The 21,811-nt window shown below is 40.5% G+C and overlaps 1 protein-coding gene across 1 annotated transcript; it reads right to left on the bottom strand.

Annotated features, from left to right (window-relative positions):
* Nucleotides 1-223: 223 nt before the first annotated feature.
* LOC140930762 (alkaline phosphatase-like) lies at nt 224-12,343 on the bottom strand. The gene is made up of 9 exons (XM_073380478.1): nt 12,261-12,343; nt 11,961-12,133; nt 8,598-8,927; nt 7,590-7,835; nt 4,844-5,080; nt 3,666-3,806; nt 2,596-2,703; nt 1,221-1,502; nt 224-822 (listed from the first exon to the last, which is right to left on the bottom strand). Exons 1-9 carry the CDS (start codon nt 12,341-12,343, stop codon nt 599-601), a joined length of 1,824 nt encoding a protein of 607 aa, XP_073236579.1. The 3' UTR covers nt 224-598.
* Nucleotides 12,344-21,811: the final 9,468 nt, after the last annotated feature.

Here is a 21,811-nt window from a genome sequence, read left to right as displayed (position 1 = left end):
ACTTTAATCGTTATTTGGTCCAATCCTCCCTTTTTTTCTGCTCCTCTCTTGACAACGCTGAATCAAAGTTTGCTGACTCCTCCGGAAGCCAACTTCTGATTCAGTAATTCAAACGGTCTTAAAAGATCTTTCAGTGGTAAAATTCACATATCCTAAGGGCTAGACTGGGCGTTTCCTTCTCTGTCTTTCTCCTTATGACGCTTGTACATGGAAGGGATTACTTGGTTTAAATCGTAGCGTGTGAAAGCGAAAGGATAACAAGGTTTAAGGAGAAACGTGATCTTTGCTTATTCCGTGCCATGAAAGACGCTAGTGTAGATTTTATTCTCCTCAAGCTCAAGTTAAAAAATAAAATGTTGTTATCACCAGCCAAAATCTTCAAACAAAGAATAAAGGAAATACAGAAAAAAAAAGAAAGAAATAGAAACTGAAACTGAAACTGAAGAGATACATGTTTCTATCGTTTAGACCCGTCTTCATTGATGTGATAAAGATAGATGTGATTCGATCATTAATTTTGTTTTCTAATTAATGTGAATCACTGCAGACTAGATGTAATCTTATCAAAGTTGTTCTCCGAGATTATTTGAGTCCGGAGCTACAGAAACAGCAGCGCAATCAATAGCAAAGAATAGAGCGAAGGGACAGACAAAGGCAACGCTCCACTTTTGCTCTTAGGCTTCCCTTCTCTATTCACGTGCTTCTCACATGATTTCTGCTTGCTCTCGCTGAGACATAAGGCGTAATCCATCACGTGAAATACGTACTGCTGTTCCACTACACCATGGAATAGGTAGGCCCCAGGTCCGTCCGCGAACACGCCTGCAAATAGGAAAACAGCGGAATGTCATTTCGGAGGGGTGGAAGAAAGCACATGTCACGACAAAAAAGCCTCTAAGTTCACTGCAAAATATTGAGGATTGAGGATTGAGCCGCAGGAAGTATTCTTTTGCATATGCTTTGGAAAGAAAAGGAAAAAATACTGCAAAACGAAAAGCGAACGCTGTTCAATTCATTTATCATCATTCATATCCGAGCTTAGAGTCATCATAACTTTGCGAAGGAAGATACTCCAATTGGAGAGGGAAAAAATTACGAAAATCAAATCTAAACATAATCTGCGTAACAGTAAACAAGTATTACGTATTATGACACTTATTGGTAGCCAAGGGAAGCTCTAAGGTGATGGTCTCCTGCATAATCTCAGCCCAACTTCTTACCAACATCTTCTGATCCATGACTTTCATAGTTGACAAGAACTGTAGCCTGCTGAAGAAAGTCTTTGTCAGCAGTGTCCACATTGCGCAGGTCTGGACGGGATCCTTTCAGCCCACCTGGCCCGTTAGCATAACCAAGGGTAGTGTATGTTCTGTTCTTTGTGTCCAAAGCTAAGCTATCGTCTACTTGTTTTATTATACCAAACACAGGGTTCCCACGTTTTGGGTATCCGCCGATGGTAAAGACGTGAGAGTGGTCAGCAGTTACGGTTACAAGGGTTTCGTCTGAAATTCAAGTTAAAGTTTACATGGTTAGCAACTCTGCCTTTCAACAGTGCTGCGTAAAATAGACTACGAGTAGTCCCCCATTTTTCCTCAGGGATAGTAGAGCGAGCGAGACGCAAGCACGCGTGAAAATCACCCCACGCGAGAAAAGGCGACACGCGGCGGGGAAATTTTCACGCGAGCTTGCGTTTCGCTCGCTCTACTATCCCTGAGGAAAAATGGGGAAATACTCGTAGTCTAGTTTAAAAAGACTATGAAAAATGTGTACCGGATTTCAAACATTTAATTAAAAAGTCAAACGTCCCTACTTCCGGGAAACAAAAGGGACAGATACATGAGAGAATGTTAGACTACAGTTGTAAGGACTGAATTTAAAACCAGAGTCTTCTAGAACCGTGCGTAATAAGAGAACAACCCACGGGAAAACAATATACCATATAGCTTGCTTTATAATGAATTAGATTATTTAACAATTATTCCACCAGTGCACGTTGGATATGAGTTCGCTATAATAATCTCATATCCAACAAGCGCGAGTGGAATAATTGTCTTAATTACTAAAAACGCCCACAAAATATCGAGAATTCGTCAAGTATTTATTTGTAAAAACAACTGATTTTTCAGCTTGTTTTTAATTTTGAACAGACGCAAGTACTGTTACCATATTTGGAGAGCATGGTATAATGGCCCATATACCATGATGGCTAAGCCAGTCAGAGCTCTAGAATTGCATTATCCAATGATTCAGTTTTTAATAAAAGTCTTTAATATAGCAGTTTAATGTAAGAAATCCCGTTTTTGTGTTACTACAGCAAGAAGCCCCGATATTGACTTGGAAATAAAGGCCAGGAAGTACTGGTTGGCTACCGGTTGGTACAGTAAATGGACCGCTATTGAGAGTCTAGGTGAGTGAGAGAAAACCGGGAAAATTTCCATGAAACCTGTTTATATGACTGGTTAACATGTGAAGATTTGTCACAGTCATCGCTTGTGTTGAAAATCAAAATGCAGATGCTTTCAATCAATAGCGCGATATAGTGGGGGATTTTACCTTTGAAAAAGAGGTAAATGGCAATTAAAGGGATGATTTTACCTTTGTTCACCATTTGCAATGCCTTAGTAACTGCTTTATTCATGGCAACTGCCTCGTTGAGAGCTTTTACAGCCTTGCCATCGTGATGTCCGTGATCAATACGACCCCCTGGCAAAAAAAAAAACAAGAACAAAAAAAACAGGAAGCATTCATATCTAGAGTGATTCCTTGCCCAAGAAAGTTGTTACTAGAAATAGACGTTTAAATAAGTAACGGAGCTAGTCTGCGCAAGAAAATATAAAAATATAAGACTGCTCAATCTGAGAAACACGGGACGGACAGTTTACTCGCGCGTCTGTACCAAAAGTCTTCTCATTGAAGGGGTAAATTGACATAAAAAGAGTTCAATTTTGTCATTTATTTTCTTTTTTATGATAAATTTTGTCATTACATTTTGTCATTTCGCGTTGTTAAATATTCACTTCCTTTTTATTGCATCTAGTTGACAGATAAAAGACCTAAAAAAGGGTGTGAGGAATTTTCCGATTTCCCTTTGTAACTCATTTAATGTCAGTTTCTTTGCGTAAATCGCCCTCGAGATTCGACTTTTTAGTTTGAAATGCAATAATTCCGCTAATACGAGACATGTTCAAAATAAACAGCTTCCTATTAAAATCTCCCCTCGATCACACTCATACATCTTTAGAGACCGTGCTCTCGAACTATTCCACCCCAGGACTTACGTAACAACTTCGACAGTCGAACCTCGTTTTGAAATGAGACCACCATTGGGCCATTAAATTCTGGTCGTAATAACGAGGCGTTCGCATTAACGGGGTCTTCAAAATAATTAAAAAAATTAGTGATTTTTACACTTGGGTCGAAAGAATTTGGTCGTAATAACGAGGTAATCGTATAAACGGGGTGGTCATAAGGAGGAGTTTCATTGTACTTAAAAAAAGGCAGGAAGTGGTTCCTCAATAGTCATGAGAAAAAAGCGACTTTCTTGGATTCCGCGAAATTCTTTTCTTAAACCACAACAACAACAGCGACAAGTTTAGTTTGATAAGTTCTGATCATTGAGACCAAGGGCGAAAATAACGCAGGGAATTTCCCACTTGCTAACTAACCTTCAACTAACAGGAAGAAACCTTTGGGGTTCTTCTGCAGTATTTGAATGGCTTTCTCGGTCATTTCTTCAATGGACGGTTCACCGGCCTTGTCAGCAGCTCGCTCCACTTCATATTGCATGTTAGAGTACTCAAAAAGTCCTTAAAAATACGAAACAGGACAATGGGTGGCTGGCTACACTCATGAAAGGAATCCTTTTTAGTAACTATTCCTTATATCACCACTTTAAGATGTCTCTTGTCCTCCTAGGAGTTGGAGAGAAGGGCAATAACTCTTTCTTTAGCTAAAGGTAGTTTAGAAACCTTGAATTTATAATGCGAGACAATACAGGGTATAATGAATGAAAGTGAGTGATTCTAGTCGGTGGTGAGATGGGAAATAACCCAATCCGTTGTGAAATCTCTTTTAAAGTTGATAGAGGCACGGTGAAGACTTAATTCAAACCAGTCATCCGTTGATTTTCCCTTAATTAATCACAGCTGTGCTCATCAACAATTGAATTGAAACCAGCCAAGGGGTTCAAAGGATCGCTGGCTAGTCTAGATTCTAATGCGAGGTGTACTGAACTAAATAAGTCAGAAAAACAAATTCGTTTGAAGTTAAGGGCCATTTTCAAAAGCAAAACTCGCAAAACGACTACGTCAAAAGCGGTGGAGAACCACTACATACACACATCGATCGTTTATTGCGACGGTGTTGTTTCGTATGGCCCGAAATTATCGGAATCGTTGAAGTTGCCTGATGATCGAAGTCTGTGTGGTCCTATAATTTCGGACCATACGAAACAGCACTGTCGCAATAAAAGGTCGATGATTACTCCTGAAGCCTGAACTTCTGATAAGTTTTAAATAGTCAATGCTCTTCAATTAAATGAATTGAGCGCTCTACGAAATACATTCTACCCAGAATACAAGTATTTACATACACACACACACACACTCTACTCCATAGATCCCCCTTAGGGGCTCTTCCGCCATAAAAGTTCTATCTAGAGGCTACCAGTATGTCTTGCTGGCCCTGTTAGGATCTAGCGAATCCCCAGCCCAGAGACGTGTACAGAAACTTAACATCGGTCACAATCATTTCGTGCGACTTTCTTCTATACCCAATTATTTGATTTAAAGAAAAGCTAAAACTTTCAGTATAACTATATTGCCGACTGAATAATTATACGTACCAATTACGTGATCGACTTTCTCCCCATCAATTTGATCAAACTCGGTTTTGTTCCAAACGTACTTTGAATTGGGGTGTCTACCAACCCACTCTTGAATCAGGTCTCTGCCATCTAGTCTCTCTCCTTTCTTATCCGGGTATTCTGGATCTGTCTGATTCTTATGCATAAGTTTTCTGCGGCCTCCAGCGAAGACAACCTCCATTCCATCTCCATGGGGATACTCAACAAGTTGTAAGGCTGTATTATACGTAAAGTTTTGTGAGCAATTGTCAGACAAGATAGGTTGTCCAAATCGAATTTACAAGAATAGACTTTCTATTTGGTCTTGGTCCACACGACTACAACGTGAAAGTGTCAAATTTCACGTTTTGTCGAGGACGGAAACACAAGACAACAACTTCCTTTTTCTTTTCTTGAACTTTGATAAAGTCCTTTAGAATTCAACTCCAAAGAAATGTGCCAACATTAAACAAGAGGGAATAAGCGCGATAAAGTTTAAGGCACCGCCCATTCACTTTTTAAAGTGACGTTTTCGTAGCCGTCGCCGTCGCCGTCGTTGTTGCTTAAGCTCCCTATGGACACCGCAGGGTGGGACTGGCATTGCATGAGTGTTCATCAAAAGAGGTGTCCGCCCCACAAAAGCTTCGAAATGTAGCTGAAAAAACGGTGAGGACCAATGCTAGTTGTCCATCGGTTTTAGGAAAGGAAGCGTCCATGTTTTAAAAATAGGTTGCAAGACTATTTGCAACAACCACGTACGGATGCGAGTCGTGGATAATCAAACAGTATGATGCGAAGTACATACAGCCTTCGAGTATAAATGCTACAGAAAAATTTTGGCGTGCCCTAAACTCAGAAAGGACAATTGCTTCCATTAGAAATGAGCTTTAAGTCCCAGAAGGATGGTTGTCGAACACCGTCATTGGGCGAAAACTAAAGTTCTTTGGACACATTAAAGGTCAAATGAACCAAAAAATTGACATATTTTCTTTTGTCGCTTTACCTTCACCAAACACTAAAAAGAACCATCCTAAGTGAGATTTGGGTAAAGATTTTTATTCCGAAGCCTTTATAGAAAGATAAAAGATCAAAATCCGAGCATTTCCGAAAACTTCACGAAAACGTTTCTGAAATGGCCGCGTGATAGACTGGAGACTACGTGACGTCAATGTTGGTCTTTCAGGGTGGAAAAACGTTATGCGCAAGCTTCTGCGCATCCCTTATCGCCTGCGTTTGTTTGTCTCGTTCTGTGAGAGTTCTGACTGAGACTGAATGAAATATTAACACGAGGTAAAGGCTTTCTTTTTGTTTTTGTTGTTGTTGTTTTTTCGTCACTTGAAAGTTACTTTGGATTTAGAACAACCAATGTTAGAGTAAAAACAGATCATTCCGTCAGTGTGAGGGGAAATAAAACGTTTTGAACATTTCCAAACAGGTCTGTATTTACCTTATATATCCAGGAACTTCCTTATATGAACACATTTTGTGAATGCATCTTGAAAAAAATCGGACTTACGCACGCACATTTCCAGTACAACTCAAGGAAATTAGTAAATGTCGTTAAAGTCCGTTTTACTATGATGTATTCTTCGAGAAAATTAAATAGTAAGAAGCCACAGCTTGCAACTTTTGAAGACAAATTGCCTGTTCTTTCCAGGTTTATGGCCGCACAAACCACTTCTGCGCCAAGTCGACTCGAGAAACTCTGTTTGGAATTTCTCGCTTTTTTTCACCTGACCAACATTGACGTCACAAGCTGTTTTTTCCGACAATTTTTCCGACCGCTCTACGAAGATAAGGGCCAAAAAATAGCAATTTTTAATTGCAAATATCTCGGAGATACTTGCTTCAATTGAGCTGAAACTTCATAGTATGTTTATTTGGCTCATATTAAACACATTTCACTAAAATTGAACTAAAATAAAAAAGGTCGAAATTTTGGTTCATTTGACCTTTAAGAGACACAAAACTTTAGAAAAGGCTGTACTGAAAGGACAAGATCAGGAGGTAGCCTGAGAAGGAGATGAAAAGATTGCATAAACGAGGCGCTTAGATACCGACACCACGAATGAGGCTGGGAGATTCGCATAGATCGCGTTCTCTACTGAACTGTCGTGAATACCGCCAAATCCTGATGAGGATTTGAGACTATTCAGTAGCCTGCGTAGCAAGCGTTTTTTTTCCCGCCTTACGAGTTCTTTAAGAAAGTTGGAGCAAGTGCGAGAAAAGGGAAGAAGAAGGAAGGGGAAGGGACAGCGAAAAAGGAAAACTTCGATTGATCTCAAGTTAATATAAATCTGACAGTCTCTCCGCTTATAAGGACAGAGACAAGAAACTAGAACTTTTCTAGAATACAGTTACCCATTTAAACTCCTAGATTGTCTACTAACAAGAATGAACCCATGACCTTCCAGACACTAGTCGGATGCTCTAACCACTGGGCTACTAAAACCTCTAGTGATGAGCAGGTCATTTGTGGCCTATTGTGGGCTGACTTAGGAAGATTCAGTCGCAAAATTGCGTTTTCAATCATCACCGTGAAAAGGTTGAATGTTTTTACGGTAGTGCACTGACTTAAAACTAAGTTGATAAACCAATTTCTGCTGCTTTACTTCCCCGATGAACCCTTCATTTGAACCTTCTCGTGATCTTTAAAAGTACTCCGCTTCCGGTTAGCGGGGTAAGCAAAGAAACTTACAAGAGGAGGCCTCCATTTATAAAGGAAAACGAAATTATTAAACAATACCTATGTCCTTGCACTTGGACCCATCATCCTTTGCTCTTTCCTTTATATCAGCGTCACTTTCCCAGTTGCGGTCTGCTGCGTGAGCATATGAACACGCGGGAGTTGCGTGTGTAACTCGCGTGGTGGTCACGATTCCCGTTGACATTCCAGCCTTCTCAGCAAGCGTGAGAATGGAGACAGCTTTTCTCTGTTCGGTTGATGAAGAGCTGTAAAATCTTGTAATACCGGAGTCCACACCGACAACACCTGACAAAAATTTAGTGAGGGAACAAGGATAACACGAAAATTGTAAGTGCAACATCAAAAATAATACGGTGCAACAACGTGGCTAAACGAAAATTACGCACATTATTTGCTCAGTTGTTACAATGCCAAAGTTGTGTGGCAGTTTTGACGAGGTCTTTTAAGAATTTGAAATTTAATCAGCCAGAGAATGAAGAACACACCTCATCGACCACTAAAAAATGTTGGCTGCCGAGCAAGTAATTAAAAACTTTCAGAGGTATATAGCATAATAAACCTGTCACTCCCAATAGTGGCAAATGTCAGGGGCCCATAATCAGGGGCGAACAACATTTCACGGCGTTTTCACTGATCAGTTTATTTAAAACAATTTTGGCGCGTCTTTTTTTGGGTCCCATAAACCAGTAAGCAAAACCTAAAGATCCGAAAACGGTATTTTTGTCCTTTTATTGACATGTGATACTTCTAATCGCTAATTTTTTTTCTTTTCTTCTCATTTTGTGGCTCGCTTTCACAATCCAAAATATTTCTACTTACATCGATTTATAAGAAGGCCTGGAGCAGTTTCTTAGGCCTAGGTCGAACGTCCAATTTCTGTCAAATTTGATGATCCTAATACTAATAAACAAAATCTATCGTTCTTAGTCATTAGCATTAGGCTTGTCCCATGTCATTGAAGTTCCGCATCGAGCCTTTATAGGAGCCTTCTTTTTGGCGGCGATACAAGTTTAGTCATCTTTTGGAGGTGGCTAAGGTTAGACTTACCGTTATCAGTTTTTATTCCGGTCAGGAATGCTGTCGCGGAGCTCGCAGAATCTGTTCCCTGTTGATCAACTGTGTACGTTTTAGCGAGAGCTGACCACGGAAACACTTCCCAGCTCAAAATATTCTCCTCTCCCGTGTTTCCCTTCTGTTGTCCGTCCAGGAATCGTGTTGCGGTGATGGTAGTAATACCCATTCCATCACCGAGGAACAAAATAGCGCTCTTGGCGGTGTTGGTGTTTGGTTTTAATTTTACGTTGTCCTGGACCAGCTTTACGCCAGCTTTATACCATTCATTATTGTCTTGATTCCGGAAAACGTCACCTTGGACACCTGGGAGATTAAGTTGATACCTTAGTCAGAGCTTAGTTCTTTCTAGTCTACGCGCGTGCGCGTGGAAGACGTTTAAAGGGGAAGGGAAATAAAAAGGGGAAATTAAGCGCGCGAGTACATAAAGGGCGGGCGAAAGAGGATATCACGAAACGCAGACCTCAGACGCCCGAAAAACGTAGGCTGTATATGGCAGACCTCCTTTTAACCCACAGAGATTTGCAGACAAACCGTGTTAAGGTAACTCAGGCTTTGTCTTACTATACCGGATACCCTTTTTGCCGACATGAAAAGCTATCCGTTACCGTATGATCGACAACGGCACAGGAATGAAACAAGTCGTTATCGTACGGGAGCGGTTGGCAGAGATAGTTTGTCGCTTTAAATCCCAGTTTACTTCTGAATACTTACTGGCATTTCAGTGGGGTTCCAGTCCTCGCTCCCACTTCTACCTGTTCACGATGCTACGAAGAGTGGCAGAAACCTACCTGTTACGTGACGATCCACTTTGAAAACAGACGAGGTGAAGCTTCGCTCCGTAATATAAATTGCACGGAAATTACCATCGTGAACAGTAGCCCCATCAGCTATTGTTTTCTTGTCGGCACATGAGCTTTCCGATATTTTGTGATCATAGCCTCAGAGTTCAGACCCATGCCATGGGTATCTCGAATCTCAGACAACCTACAAACTCTCTTTAATCTCCCTCTCCCTTCTCCTTCAAACCCCTCTCAACTTCACTCAGGCTAACTCTCTAACTCTCAGAGAATCCAGCTTTTTTTCAATGGTCAGTGAGGGACTTGAACCTGAGACCACCGGATTGCGACTCCGTGGACGCCCGCTAACCAAACGGCCACACTGGAAAGGAAAGCCACCTTCCAGGAAAAGAAATGGTCTTTCAACGCCTCGTAAAAACGCAGCTAACGGATAAAACATATATTACATTTTTATAGAGTTCAACAAGAACAAACGGTGAGTTATTAGAACAGTCTGAGACCACAGGCAGTCCAAGCGCACTATGTGTGGGTCCGGGCTTCAGAGGTCATTTGGTCGGAATATACTAGAATTATTAGTGTATTATCTGATGCCAAATAAATGCAAAAATCTTCAAGATATGAAGTCTTCTTGTTTGTCTATCTGTACTAGTAGCCCTTAAGATAACGAAGGTCGATATTTCTTGCGTTATTACATGTGATTCGGGCCCTTATTGTTCGAATTTTATCACATGTATTCGAATCTACGACGCCAAGAAAAAAAAAATGATCACGCGAAATATTGATTCAAAAAGCTCCCTTACCTTTAGTTCATAGCCACTCTGTGTCCTACGGCCGGTTCAATGTAATAATGCAAGAAATATCGACCTTCGTTATCTTAAGGGCTACTAGTACAGATAGACAAATAAGAAGACTTCATATCTTGAAGATTTTTGCATTTATTTGGCTTTAGGTAATACGCTAATAATTCTAGTATATTCCGACCAAATGACCTCTGAAGCCCGAACCCACACATAGTGCGCTTGGGCTGCCTGTGCTGAGACATGTCTGCGACGCAGGCAACGTTATAGTCAATCCAGTCGTGAAAATGCGACCCCATCCAGCGGCACATCCCCATTAGCCTCTGTACGAAACAATTTTTGGCTATTGTAGCCTGCGAACAAGCTCTTCACGGCGCTCTGACGGCGGGACGGAACGCCAGGGAGACCGGGAGAGCTTGCTTGGCAAAGGCTAATTTTGGGCAATCGTCCCGCACCGGCCGGCTATACAAGTTACAAGCGAAGCGCAGTGAGCGATTTCCAAGCGAAATTCTAAAGAGCCGGCCAGGCCGGAGGGCCAGAAAGATGGATCAATAGTAATAAAAATGACATGAATTTCTCCCAGTTTGCGCCACTATGAAATGACCAGAGGGATGGGATCATCTTGCTGTAGTGAGTAGACGCCCCCTTAATATTGTCACCGGCGAATTCGAATATTTCCGGCATTTTGCCTGTCTGTCTTGGAGTGGCTACACACAAATATGACTTACCTGTTACATGTAAAGTGTAAAGCAAGACATTCAAGCAAACCCCTAGACGAAAACCAGCGGCCATCATTCTTATTTCACGTTGTAAAGATACGAAAAAATAGGCCTATAGATTGTAGATTAGTAATAGTTTGGTGGTAATTGGTCACCAATTTGCATAAATATTTAGGAAACACCTATTTTTGGGAAGACTCTCGCTGTGCCCTTTATCTCTGTAGGTTACGGTACACTTATCCTTGGGTCCGGTGACGGAATGTTTTTTTTCTTTCCTACTTACGGTTAGTTCCTGAAATTCCCATGTGCACGGTTATTTCATCCTAGGTGTATTTCGAGAACGGACCTGTGGAGTCTTGGTAAGGAAAATACTCTGTGGTTCGGTGCAATAATAAAATGTTTCAATACTCGTGAAAAAGAAAAACCTTGTTACTTATTATCCATGCCCTCTCCCAGGAGCTAGAGATTTCAGGTGACGGGGGTGATCGAAGGATTTTGTGGGGTTTGAAATTTTCGATATCTGGATTTTTGGAGGGTAGGAAAATTTGGGGTATTGGGCGAAACCGCGTGCCCTTCGCGCGGGACGGACAAAGTATTGTATCATGCAAGGGAAAAATAAAAATAGTGCAGACAAATACTTTCTCAGTAGTATTATTCATGTTAATGACGAAATACAAATCAGGGCGCTTGAGGCTGACTAATCCTTGGCCTCCAATTTAATGTCCTTAGCAGGTCAACTTCCGGTTGAAGGCCCCAGTTGAATTGCCACTAAGGGACGGACCATTAAAAATGTGTGTGGGGAGGGGAATTTTCAGCTTGCACGCATTTTTTTTTTCTCACTGCTTGTGCAGGAATTTTTTTTCAGGTTAACCCCTCGGCACGAATTTTTTTTTTTCAGACAAATATTGCTTTTTTTTGAACAGTGAAATCTTAATTCATTATCTATGTTTTTGTGCTTTATAAATTATCCTACACTCACAACAGATCAAAGTTAATGCAAAATCTTTTCGAAAATGTACACACAGTGAGAGAGAAGGAAGCCACTCGGAGTGGACGGCTTCCATGTGCATTTTTTCAGTCCCTGCCCTCTGGAATTCCTCTCCCACAGCCCATCAAAATGATGCCATACTCCATTCATCAAAACAGCCCCTCTGTAGTGCCCTCCAGTCCAAAATGTCAATCCAAAAATAAGGTACCTGTTTAGTAAAAGTGAAATATTAAAATGTTTGTTAAAAGTTATTTAATCTTTATGGTGCTCTGTAATAACTTAAATGAACTTAGGCTACATTTTACTAAAAAAAATGAAATAAATGTAAGACTCACCTTTTGTGTGAGAGTTCCACATAGTCTGGTAGCTGGCTGCATTCTGTCAAAATGCCCTGACGGGCGAAGATGTCCACTGACATTATAAGGAATGGTGGGATACATTTTGCACCTCCCTGAAATGTCGTTCTGGTGTTTGTGCGCATACTAGCAACTGACGAGGAACGCTATAGTTCCGAAACTGCAGTCTTGCTTAAGAATTCATAGTAGTTGCATAGACGACTGTTAAACAAAAAGTTTAGTAAATACCTACGAAGGAACAACAGGGCATCGCGCTCTAGTTCAAAGACTCACTATGTTAAGAAAAACTAATCGACTGTGCGAGCGCTAAGAGAATTATCTTGACTGACGCACGGCATATTTCTCCAAACTTGGTGTAGCTTTAGTTTAAGCTACAGTGTACAACTCAAATCTGAAGATCGCAATATCCGTGGAAATTCAAAATCCTGCAAACCACACTATAGAGCTGGGCCCAGAGTCATACTGACATGGCAGGAAATAATCACATTCACGGACAAAGAAACTTGCATGCATGCATGTAGTTATTCAGAGACAGTCATTTCGGAGAAAAGCCAAAAAACTAAATCTTTATTCAGCCGTAATAAACAGAGGTCAAAGGATGTAAAACACTTTACAATTGCATCTGAGATCAAATCCTATCACGGACACCTACAGAAGCATAAACCACAGGAAATGATTACTCAGTATGCATGTAACAAACCCGCTTCATGACCTCTAAGATTTACTCAGTCAACGTTTAGAATGCTACAAGTCATGCTCTGTGTAGTGCTAGTAACCTTCGCGCAACAGAGAAAAAGAAAGAGAACCACTGTTCAAGTAGACTCTCAAGGTCATGTTTCACATTATCACGACTGCTGTCACGAGCTTATGAGTTGCGTTTGGCCTGTCAACTCTTATTTCTTACAATAATTTTATAGAATATTTACAAAGATACCAAATTCTAATATTTATATTTTTATTATAAATTTTATATGTTGAAAGGTTTAATATTGAAACTGTTTATGGATCATTAAATGTATTTATGATATTTATTATAATACAGGATACACTTTATGTTGCAGGTAGACTGACTGCCAATGAAAACCATACTTTGTGGTTCTTAATTTTTGTTAAAAGTACCGGTGGCAGGGTTGCTGTTTATATTGTCAATTGCGGTACATTTTCACATCTTCTTAAACAGGCTTACACTTTTTGCAAATAAGCTCCCAATTAAGTGAACTTCTCTTTTATTCTAGACCAGGCAAAATATACAGCAATATATACTACTATAGGGTTCGAAACTAACTATTGTTCTCGAATAGAAGGTTCTCTGCTTTGTTAATAAAAAGTGACTGCGAAAGAAAGAAAAAGGACACTTAGTGGAATCTTACATGAGCCGCTATACCGTTAGCCACACCACTTGCCTTTCAATAGAGTGATGGAATGGTGGACTGACGGAATGACGGAACGGAACGGCGGAATACACGGAATATTCTATGAGACGGAATATATGGAATATACAGAATATTCTGTATTTGATTGGAACTGACAACGAACCAGAGGCAAAGCTAAATGCTCGGTGGTTTTGAAATATTGAAAATTCAATTTTCGTACTGCCGGACACTATAGTCCTTATGACGGTTTTGAAAGCCATCTTGACGGGTGAAGGGTCTTGTTTGGGAATCTAAGGTCGGCGGATTTTGATAAAACGGCAGTTTTTAAAAACTTAAACTTAAACTTAAGCTCCACAGCGAAAGATTTTACTAACAATTAATAGGGGCCGCATCTGTGCCTAAATTTGTCCGGTCGCTTTCTTTAGATTTTCCAGACATTTGTCTGCAATTTTTGCTGGGAAATTTTCGTCGGCAAGAAGGAAAAAAATTTATACAGAACACTCTATATTTTCACGCAGCTGCTTACCCGTCATTAAGATGGCCTCCAAAACCGTGATTACCGTATCTATTCGTTTTAGCCCCCTCCTTCCAATAAGCCCCCCCTTTCGAATAAGCGCCCCCTTCAAATGTGTTTTATAACATAGCGCGCGTGCTTGTCCTATATAAGTCCTATTGAGCCGCTATGAACAAAATCTTTATTTACGCACGCCCGTGCGTAAATAAGATGACGTGAACATTTTTTTTTTATCTGGCTGCAAAGTTGTCGTCTTTTAAGCTGCAGTGCACTTTTCCTTCTCTTTAAAATATGGAATAAACCAGCGAAGAACTGCCCAATTTTTCTATCGGCATTGACCTTTTAGGCCCTGATCCAACAAGCAGCAAAAATAAAGCCGAATTAAAAAAAACTCGCAAGTTGCGCGTTTCGCAAATTTGTCGAAGACCAGCTGTAGCAAATTTTGGCTGAAAAACATTCACTAGGAACAGAACAGACACCAAGTGGTCATCAACAACATTTAAAGGCAAAATCTCAGTTTTTATTGTTGTTTTTAAATTTGTTAATTCGACTTAAGCAGGAAAATTTATCTCGCAATAACAACACAAATTACACAAGAAAACATAAATTTATTACTCACAAAAACAACTGCTGCCAGGTCTTCTCAAGAAGCCGTAATGACCAGCCAATGTTCATAAATGCATTTAAGTTTAAAGAAGAATGACAGTCGTCTTTGCTAAAAACATGTTTTCTAGATTTCGCCGAGCAAAACGTAAACATCTTTTCAGCAAATCCAAACTATACTCCACGACTTCTTACGAACATGTTAGTATTGTAACTTTAGGTGAACTTTAAGACTCTTTTACCTTTGTTTCTGCTTAGTTTCCTTTCATCGTTAACGAATAAAGAAGCAAATTTTCTTTCTCACTTTTACAGAAAGAACATTTTCATTCAAACTAGACGATTGTGGCGTGTTCGTAATCAGCCAATAGAACCGTTTGTATTTTGTCGCGCGTTACGAGAATTTTGCAGTTAATCAAAAAGCAAGCATTTTTGTCAGCTATGTTATAATAGAATTTGCTCATGCTTTTAACTGTGCGTATATCGAGTTATGGATGCACTTGGGAAGTTTGGAGAGCACTCAAGAAGCTAGAGTTGCACTCGGCTATCGCCTCGTGCAACTCTTACGCATCTTTCGTGCTCTCCAAACTTCCCGCGTGCATCCATAACTCGATATACGCACGCTAAGCATGAACAAATTCTTAATTTGTTAATAAGCCCCCCCAATTCTAATATTACATAAGAGTACGGGTACGTATCAACCGAGGTTCATATTCATATTCATACATGTAAACCTTTCTGATACGATTTTTCTCTTATTCTGCGTTTTAGAATATTCCGTATATATTCCGTGTTTTGTTTAAGAATATTCGGTAAATTCCGTGTTTTAGTATATTCCATATTTTAGGATATTCCGTGTATTCCACCATTCCGTTCTATCATTCCGTCAGTCCGCTATTCCTCCCCATAGGGTCTTCCTTTCAAAATGGCCGCCGAACAATCACGAACACAGCCACGCTTTCTTCTAAGGCGTGTTTAGTGGTAAATCACCTTGAAATAGCATTGACATTGGAAGAATGTTTAATTCAAGGTAAAAATCATTGTTTGCTTTATTTGAATTGAGCGCCTTTTTATGAATTATGCGATTTTTCTTGATATCTTCAACTTATCGCATGTCGCTTCTACAAAAGTAACGAAGGCGAGTCTGTGGATGGACACTTAAAATAAATGTGGTAAGAGGTCTGTGAAAAAGCAAAGCTATTTTTTGAAAAATTATCGATTGAAGCGATTGAGACATCGATGAAATCTACAGTAACCCCCGAGGATGTATTTTTAGGTTCAGGGCGGCCCCTTCCGTCTGAATTTCCAGAGCTATTAAGCCCCCTCCCGTGTGATTTTCCAGCATGATGCCTTCCGGCGTGGGGGTGTGGATTTTTTCTGGAGTAACCTATTGTACTGTACTGCAATTACCTGCTGAACATAGTTTCTTAGTCCCAAAACTTGCCTCTTCCCCCCGCCCCCTTCCTGCATTTAGCCTTCGGGTTTGATATAAACCTTTAATTGATTTTGAGGAAATAGAGTTTTCATTTTGCCCAATCTCCCAAAGTACAGCCTGTTTCAGTTTAGTAGATACAGGTCGATGAAATTTGCCGTGTGCTGTCTCTCCTAAGCCACATGTGTAATTGTTTACCACTGATATTATTGTTTTTTTTTTTAAGAGGCGGGGGGAAGGGGGTGCTGTGCAACGATGAATACCTATAGGTGATTCATTTTAGAGGTTAAGCTAAGCGGGTGGGTTTGTAGGTGGTCTCTTCATTTATTTGAATAATAATAAAAAAATAAAATTGCTCAACTCATGTCTATTTAATAGACAATATGAAATTTATGTAATGCATTTCTCCTTTGCCGCAGAGCTCTATATGCAATTATGGGGCTATTCCCATCAGTTTTATCATTATAAAGGAAATGCATGTAATCACTTAAATATTTCTTTATCATAATGATATTGTGGCTAATATGGTAAGTGTATTCAATAAAAGTAATATGTTTTATTACGGCACACTTGCGCATGATTGCTGAAATAAGAAAAAGGTAATGAAGTAGAGTGTAATGAGTAAACTAATGTTTGTTTTTGTTATACTCATTCATTCCCAAGGCAAGCGTTAGCACCAGAGTGTCTGTTAATAAGGGCCAGCCTTGATCTACACATAAATATATACATATAGCCAACTAATGATCTATGAAATAAATCCGAGACACAGGTTTTACAACCACTGTTATATGGGAGGATAGACAGATAGATGAAAAGTGAAGTGAAAAGAATTTTGAGTTATAAACTTTTTAACTTAAACGCCAAATTGGGTTCTCTTTCGATTCCTGCCTTTGCGTGACAAACCATGAAATATTAGCGTCTTTTGGGTAACTTAGCAATACGGTCGAACCTCTCGGTACAGACACCTCTCTAATTCCGACAGTTTCCAATGTCCCGACAAAATTCTCATATATTTTCTTTAAAAAAAAACTCTTTAATACGGACTCTCTCTAATAAGGAGAACGGACACTAAATCTCGGCCCCAGAGAGTAAATTCATACAAATGTATAAACTTAACCTCGTTATTACGGACACTGCGGCGATAAGGTGAATTCCGAATCCCGATCACGTGAATCTCTACAGGGTGAATCCCGTCTAGTCTGGCTGATGAGCCATGCAAGGTGAGATAAAGCCCATGCAGTCGCTGTATACCAAACAACGATTTACGAAAGGTTTACAGAGGCACGTAACCGATTTTTTGAGGGCTTCAATAACTACAGATAGTATAAAGGTCTTTTCTATTACATTTTGTACTCTGGTTACTGTTTACTGCACTTGCAAAATAGAGAAAGACGCTTTCAGAATTGTGCTTTACGTTACAACTTTTTACATGCAGCATTGCGCTGTAGCTCCCGATAGTTTCGTTTTAAAACAGTGACTAATTTGTCTGTAGCTGAGATGTACAATGTTGTATGTTACTATAAGACAATGTTTTTGTTCTTTGAATTAATAACTTGAAACGCAGTTTAAAGACGAGTGTTAGCCTGGCTTTAGCTCAATACTGAACACTTAAAACTGTAAGTGGAGTCATAAAAGTGACGTCATCGTAGTGACCTCTCTTATTACGAGACCTTTCTTATACGGACACTTATCATAATAATGGTAATCTGACTGTTTATGACATTTGACGTGACAGTGACAAGTGGGTGTTATATTTCTGTTGCATTCGCTTTTATCCGAAAAAGCGCAAGCAGTTACCGGTGTGAAATCCATCCCCCGGTAAAGCAGAACTAAACAAACGCTTTTGGACGTGAATTATCAATATATAGCTGCTTGAAAGTAACAAAATAATTTGGGTTTCATCGATGGATGAAGACCGTTTACGTCGAAGTATATACCGCGAAATCTACGGCAACAGGGACCGTTCGTTTAGACGGTGTGGTGCAAGCTTCATTTCAGCTGAGGAAGAAGGAAGTGTACTAGTAAGCAATCCAGACCCAGCATACCCAGATCTTCCTTCGTTTCCCTTTGAGACAATCCGTATATCTTGCAAGTCAGATGCGTATCAAGGAACTGGTTATTCGTATGCTGGTGTCATCATTTACTCGTGTGACGGCAAATCAGAGTGGCAAACCGCCAATGGCACCCGTTGTAAGAGTGGATATCTAGTTATTATGGATACCGGGACTGAGAAAGTAAAGAAATATCAAGGAAAGAGCCCAGGGCTTGTACATGGTGCTGTTTATAGAAGCGCCTTTGGCGAAGAATGCACAGAAAGGGATGTCAACGCCGAAGGTTTCTCTGTGATGAACGGAGATTTCAGGATGAATTCGGGAGTGTTTAATCCGGCACAAGATGGCTACCACGACAACAAAAGATCCATGCATCAACTTTCGGCACGATGCATAAAGAAGGTTGTTGATAAGTGGATGGAAGCGGCTGATAACTTCTGTGAAGGCAGAAATTATATGGTCAAGGACTTGCAGTAGGATTCGTGGTTCAGTGTTTTGTTTTCAAAGAAAGCAATCAGTAATTTTCAGATTAAATTCTGAAACGGGCGCCTATAAACTGAAGTTATGATAATTCTCGTTGTCTTACGAATAACCAGCAATTACTGATATCGTTCACTATTAGTTTTAAATCTGGCACAAGGTCAGGTAAATTTCACTGTTGTGTTCTTGTTTCGCACTCAGATACCCGATTTAATATGTCAGTTCATGTTTCCCATGGAACCGAATATAAGTTAGATCATCTACAATTTTAGTCATAGAATTGAGCATCAAATAGTGACATATCTGCCCAGCGGGGAGACTCCAGATTTGTAGTCACAAGGATGATCGAAGGATTTTTTTTGGTTTGAAATTTTCGATTTCGGGATTTTTTTGGTAGGAAAATTTTGGAAAGTATTTTTTTGGATTGCTTGATTTAAGTGGGGATTTTTTGGGGTATGTATTCAAAACTAATGTTTCTATTTTTCGTGTCTATCAGTTAATGCTTTATGGAAAATTTTATGGCTAGGAAATTGGGCATGGAATTTTTTGGGAGTTAAATTTTGGTCCAGGGTTTTTGCCCCCATTCAATCATCCCTGTCACTTGAAATCCGGAGTCCCCCCCCCCCCCGGGCATATCTATATGTAGCTGATCCAATAAAGGTTGCTTTGGGCATTGGAAATTGCGCATTGTGAAGCTATTGTTTGGTGGCCGCTCAAGTAAATCATTGCATTGCTCCATAGGTATTCTCAAACGCCATGCCAAATGACCAATTACGAAGCAACCTATTTTCATTTAGCTGTATATTAATTGGTCACAGTTCATGTTCCAGGTTGTCTCTAGATACTGATTAGTGAATAATGATCAGTGGCAGATCCAGGGGAGGGGCCCGGGGGACCCGGGCCTCCGCCTTATTGTTATACCAAACTGAGGCCTGAAGGGCCAAAAAAACTTTTTTGGAGACAGCTTCCACGCCCCCCCCCGCCCCCACCCTTATCTCAGGGTCTGGATGACCGGGTCTCTCCCTTACCTGAACGTCTCGATCCGCCACCGATGATTGCTCTACCCGTCTGGGATAGCCCTGTTATTTGCTGGTAGAGCGGTTTGTAAATTTCCAACTTTTATGCTGAAATAAACTTGAAACTTGAACTTGATTGAGTTTTTTAAAACTCATGTTTAAAAACATGATTCAGTGTCTGAGGACCCTTTGAGCTGTGAAAACTGTGTGAAGGGCAGCGTTTTGCCTTTTTTGCTACTGCGTTTCATACCATTACGGATTTCAAAGAAAAAGCAAAATGCTAAATCGTTTGAATTTGCTTCCTGCAATATCTGAAAGAGATGGTAAAAGTTGATAACCTGAGCAGTATTTAGTGCTTGTATGTAAATGTAATACTTAAGGAAATATCAAACATTAAACTTGCACAATTTCTGGCCTGGTGACGAAGTGTTAATGCGACCATACATTTAAGAGTTTGTAACATCGCTTACTACAAAGGTCAGATCAGAGTATCCGCAGAAAACCGGACTGAATATATCCTGCTCTGCAGGCCACTCGGGCCGAAGTACCGAACATTGGCCACGCTTGTAAATATTATAACCATCAGTTTGTCTCTGAGGCCAGTTGAGACGTTACTTTTCAGTTTGACACTGAAAATACTTGTTTCAGTCACTTTGGACCACAATAACTAACCAACCAGCTAGCTACTAATTGTACAAGTTACCCTTGTAAAATTGTTTTTCAGATTACGACTGTGACGCAGGTTATAGAGGGGAGGCTAATATTTTTAAATATTAGCCTCTATTGCTTAAAAGCAATAGAGAACGTTTTCCGTGTTTGCATAGCCTGATATAAACACGAGAGGGGTTGGGAGAATTCGAGACAGTTATGCAAACCCGATCAATAGGCCACCTCCCCCACCCTACACCCGCTAAGTTGTGCATCCAGTGACGTAGCTATGTATTCTGAGTCTTTGATGTAATGTGTCTAAATTTAGAAACTGCAAGGTCATGCAACGATAGCATATAATCGGGAGAGCGATTTTTGTCGTATCATTCCAGAAAATTCAACGTAAGAGTGAAGATATCAAGAGTTTTCCTTCAAGGAAGATCTTTTAAAGAGCCTCAAGACATCATAATGGTAGTCTGCAGCAAAGAGATGCCCCGAGTCTGCCGAAACTGTGAGATGACATTGGAAACAGCTTTCTTTCGATGTGCTGACTGTGGAGATGTCGTTTCGTGTAAAAATTGCGACCCAAGAAGCTCCTATGACGAAGAGGATCCTTCATCAGAGCCTTTAGGTCGTTCTTTTTGTCCAAGAGGTGGTTTTCGTCACCGAGGAAGAGGTTTTCACGATAATTCATCCCATCATTTTGGCGGTACATTCGCTCCTCGAGGGCGACAGTTTTGTCCACGACCTGAGTCACCTCATGATCGACGAAACTTTATGATGACAGGGCCGTTCCCTCGACCGAACCGTGGCTTTGGATTTGGTCCACGAGGATTTCACGGTTTCCCTCCAAGTTGCCCGTTTCCGGAAGAGTTTCCACCTATGATGCGCGGTCGTGGTGGTTTTGGTGCCTTCGCGGGCGCCCCTCGAGGCCGCGCGGGATTTTCTCCAAGATGCCCTTTCATGGAAGGAGCTCGTGGACGCGGAGGAGGTAGATCCCGGGGGGGCATGCAACAACATTGTGGAGCTAGAGGTATGGGCTATGGGGAGTGCAATCATGTTGTGCTTGAGTTGGTAAGGGTAAACACCAATGGGCCTAGTTTTAAACCATGCCAGAGGGCAGATGGTTTGCAAGAAAAAAACACCCAGGTTCATGAGGGAGAGCAGTGCTCAGGGGAAGGCGGCTGTGGTGATGAAGAAAATATTCCTGCTAACTCCAATGCCATGCCATGTAATATCAATCCTGAGGGGTAAACCAGCTTTTGTAGCGGAAAGCAAGCAGAAAGAAAAAAAGGAAAACAATTATCAAGCAAAGAAAAAAAAAGGAAAATTAACTTATCATAGTGCAAACTAGTTCATGAGTTCATGTTACTTAATGAAATAATTACAGTATCAGTATTTGTTTACATGAGGACA

Source organism: Porites lutea, chromosome 1, assembly GCF_958299795.1.
Source record: "Porites lutea chromosome 1, jaPorLute2.1, whole genome shotgun sequence".
NCBI lineage: Eukaryota > Metazoa > Cnidaria > Anthozoa > Scleractinia > Poritidae > Porites > Porites lutea.
This window is presented reverse-complemented; position numbering and strand designations above follow the sequence as displayed.

What these genes read in the sequence shown, in the direction of transcription:
- LOC140930762 (XM_073380478.1), bottom strand. Translation starts at nt 12,343, where the DNA reads ATGTCAGTGGACATCTTCGCCCGTCAGGGCATTTTGACAGAATGCAGC. An exon ending in GTCCAAGTGCAAGGACATAG is followed by an intron (nt 5,081 to 7,589) that starts GTATTGTTTAAT and finishes CGTATAATACAG; the next exon opens with CCTTACAACTTGTTGAGTAT. An exon ending in ATTGCAAATGGTGAACAAAG is followed by an intron (nt 1,503 to 2,595) that starts GTAAAATCATCC and finishes CTTGAATTTCAG; the next exon opens with ACGAAACCCTTGTAACCGTA.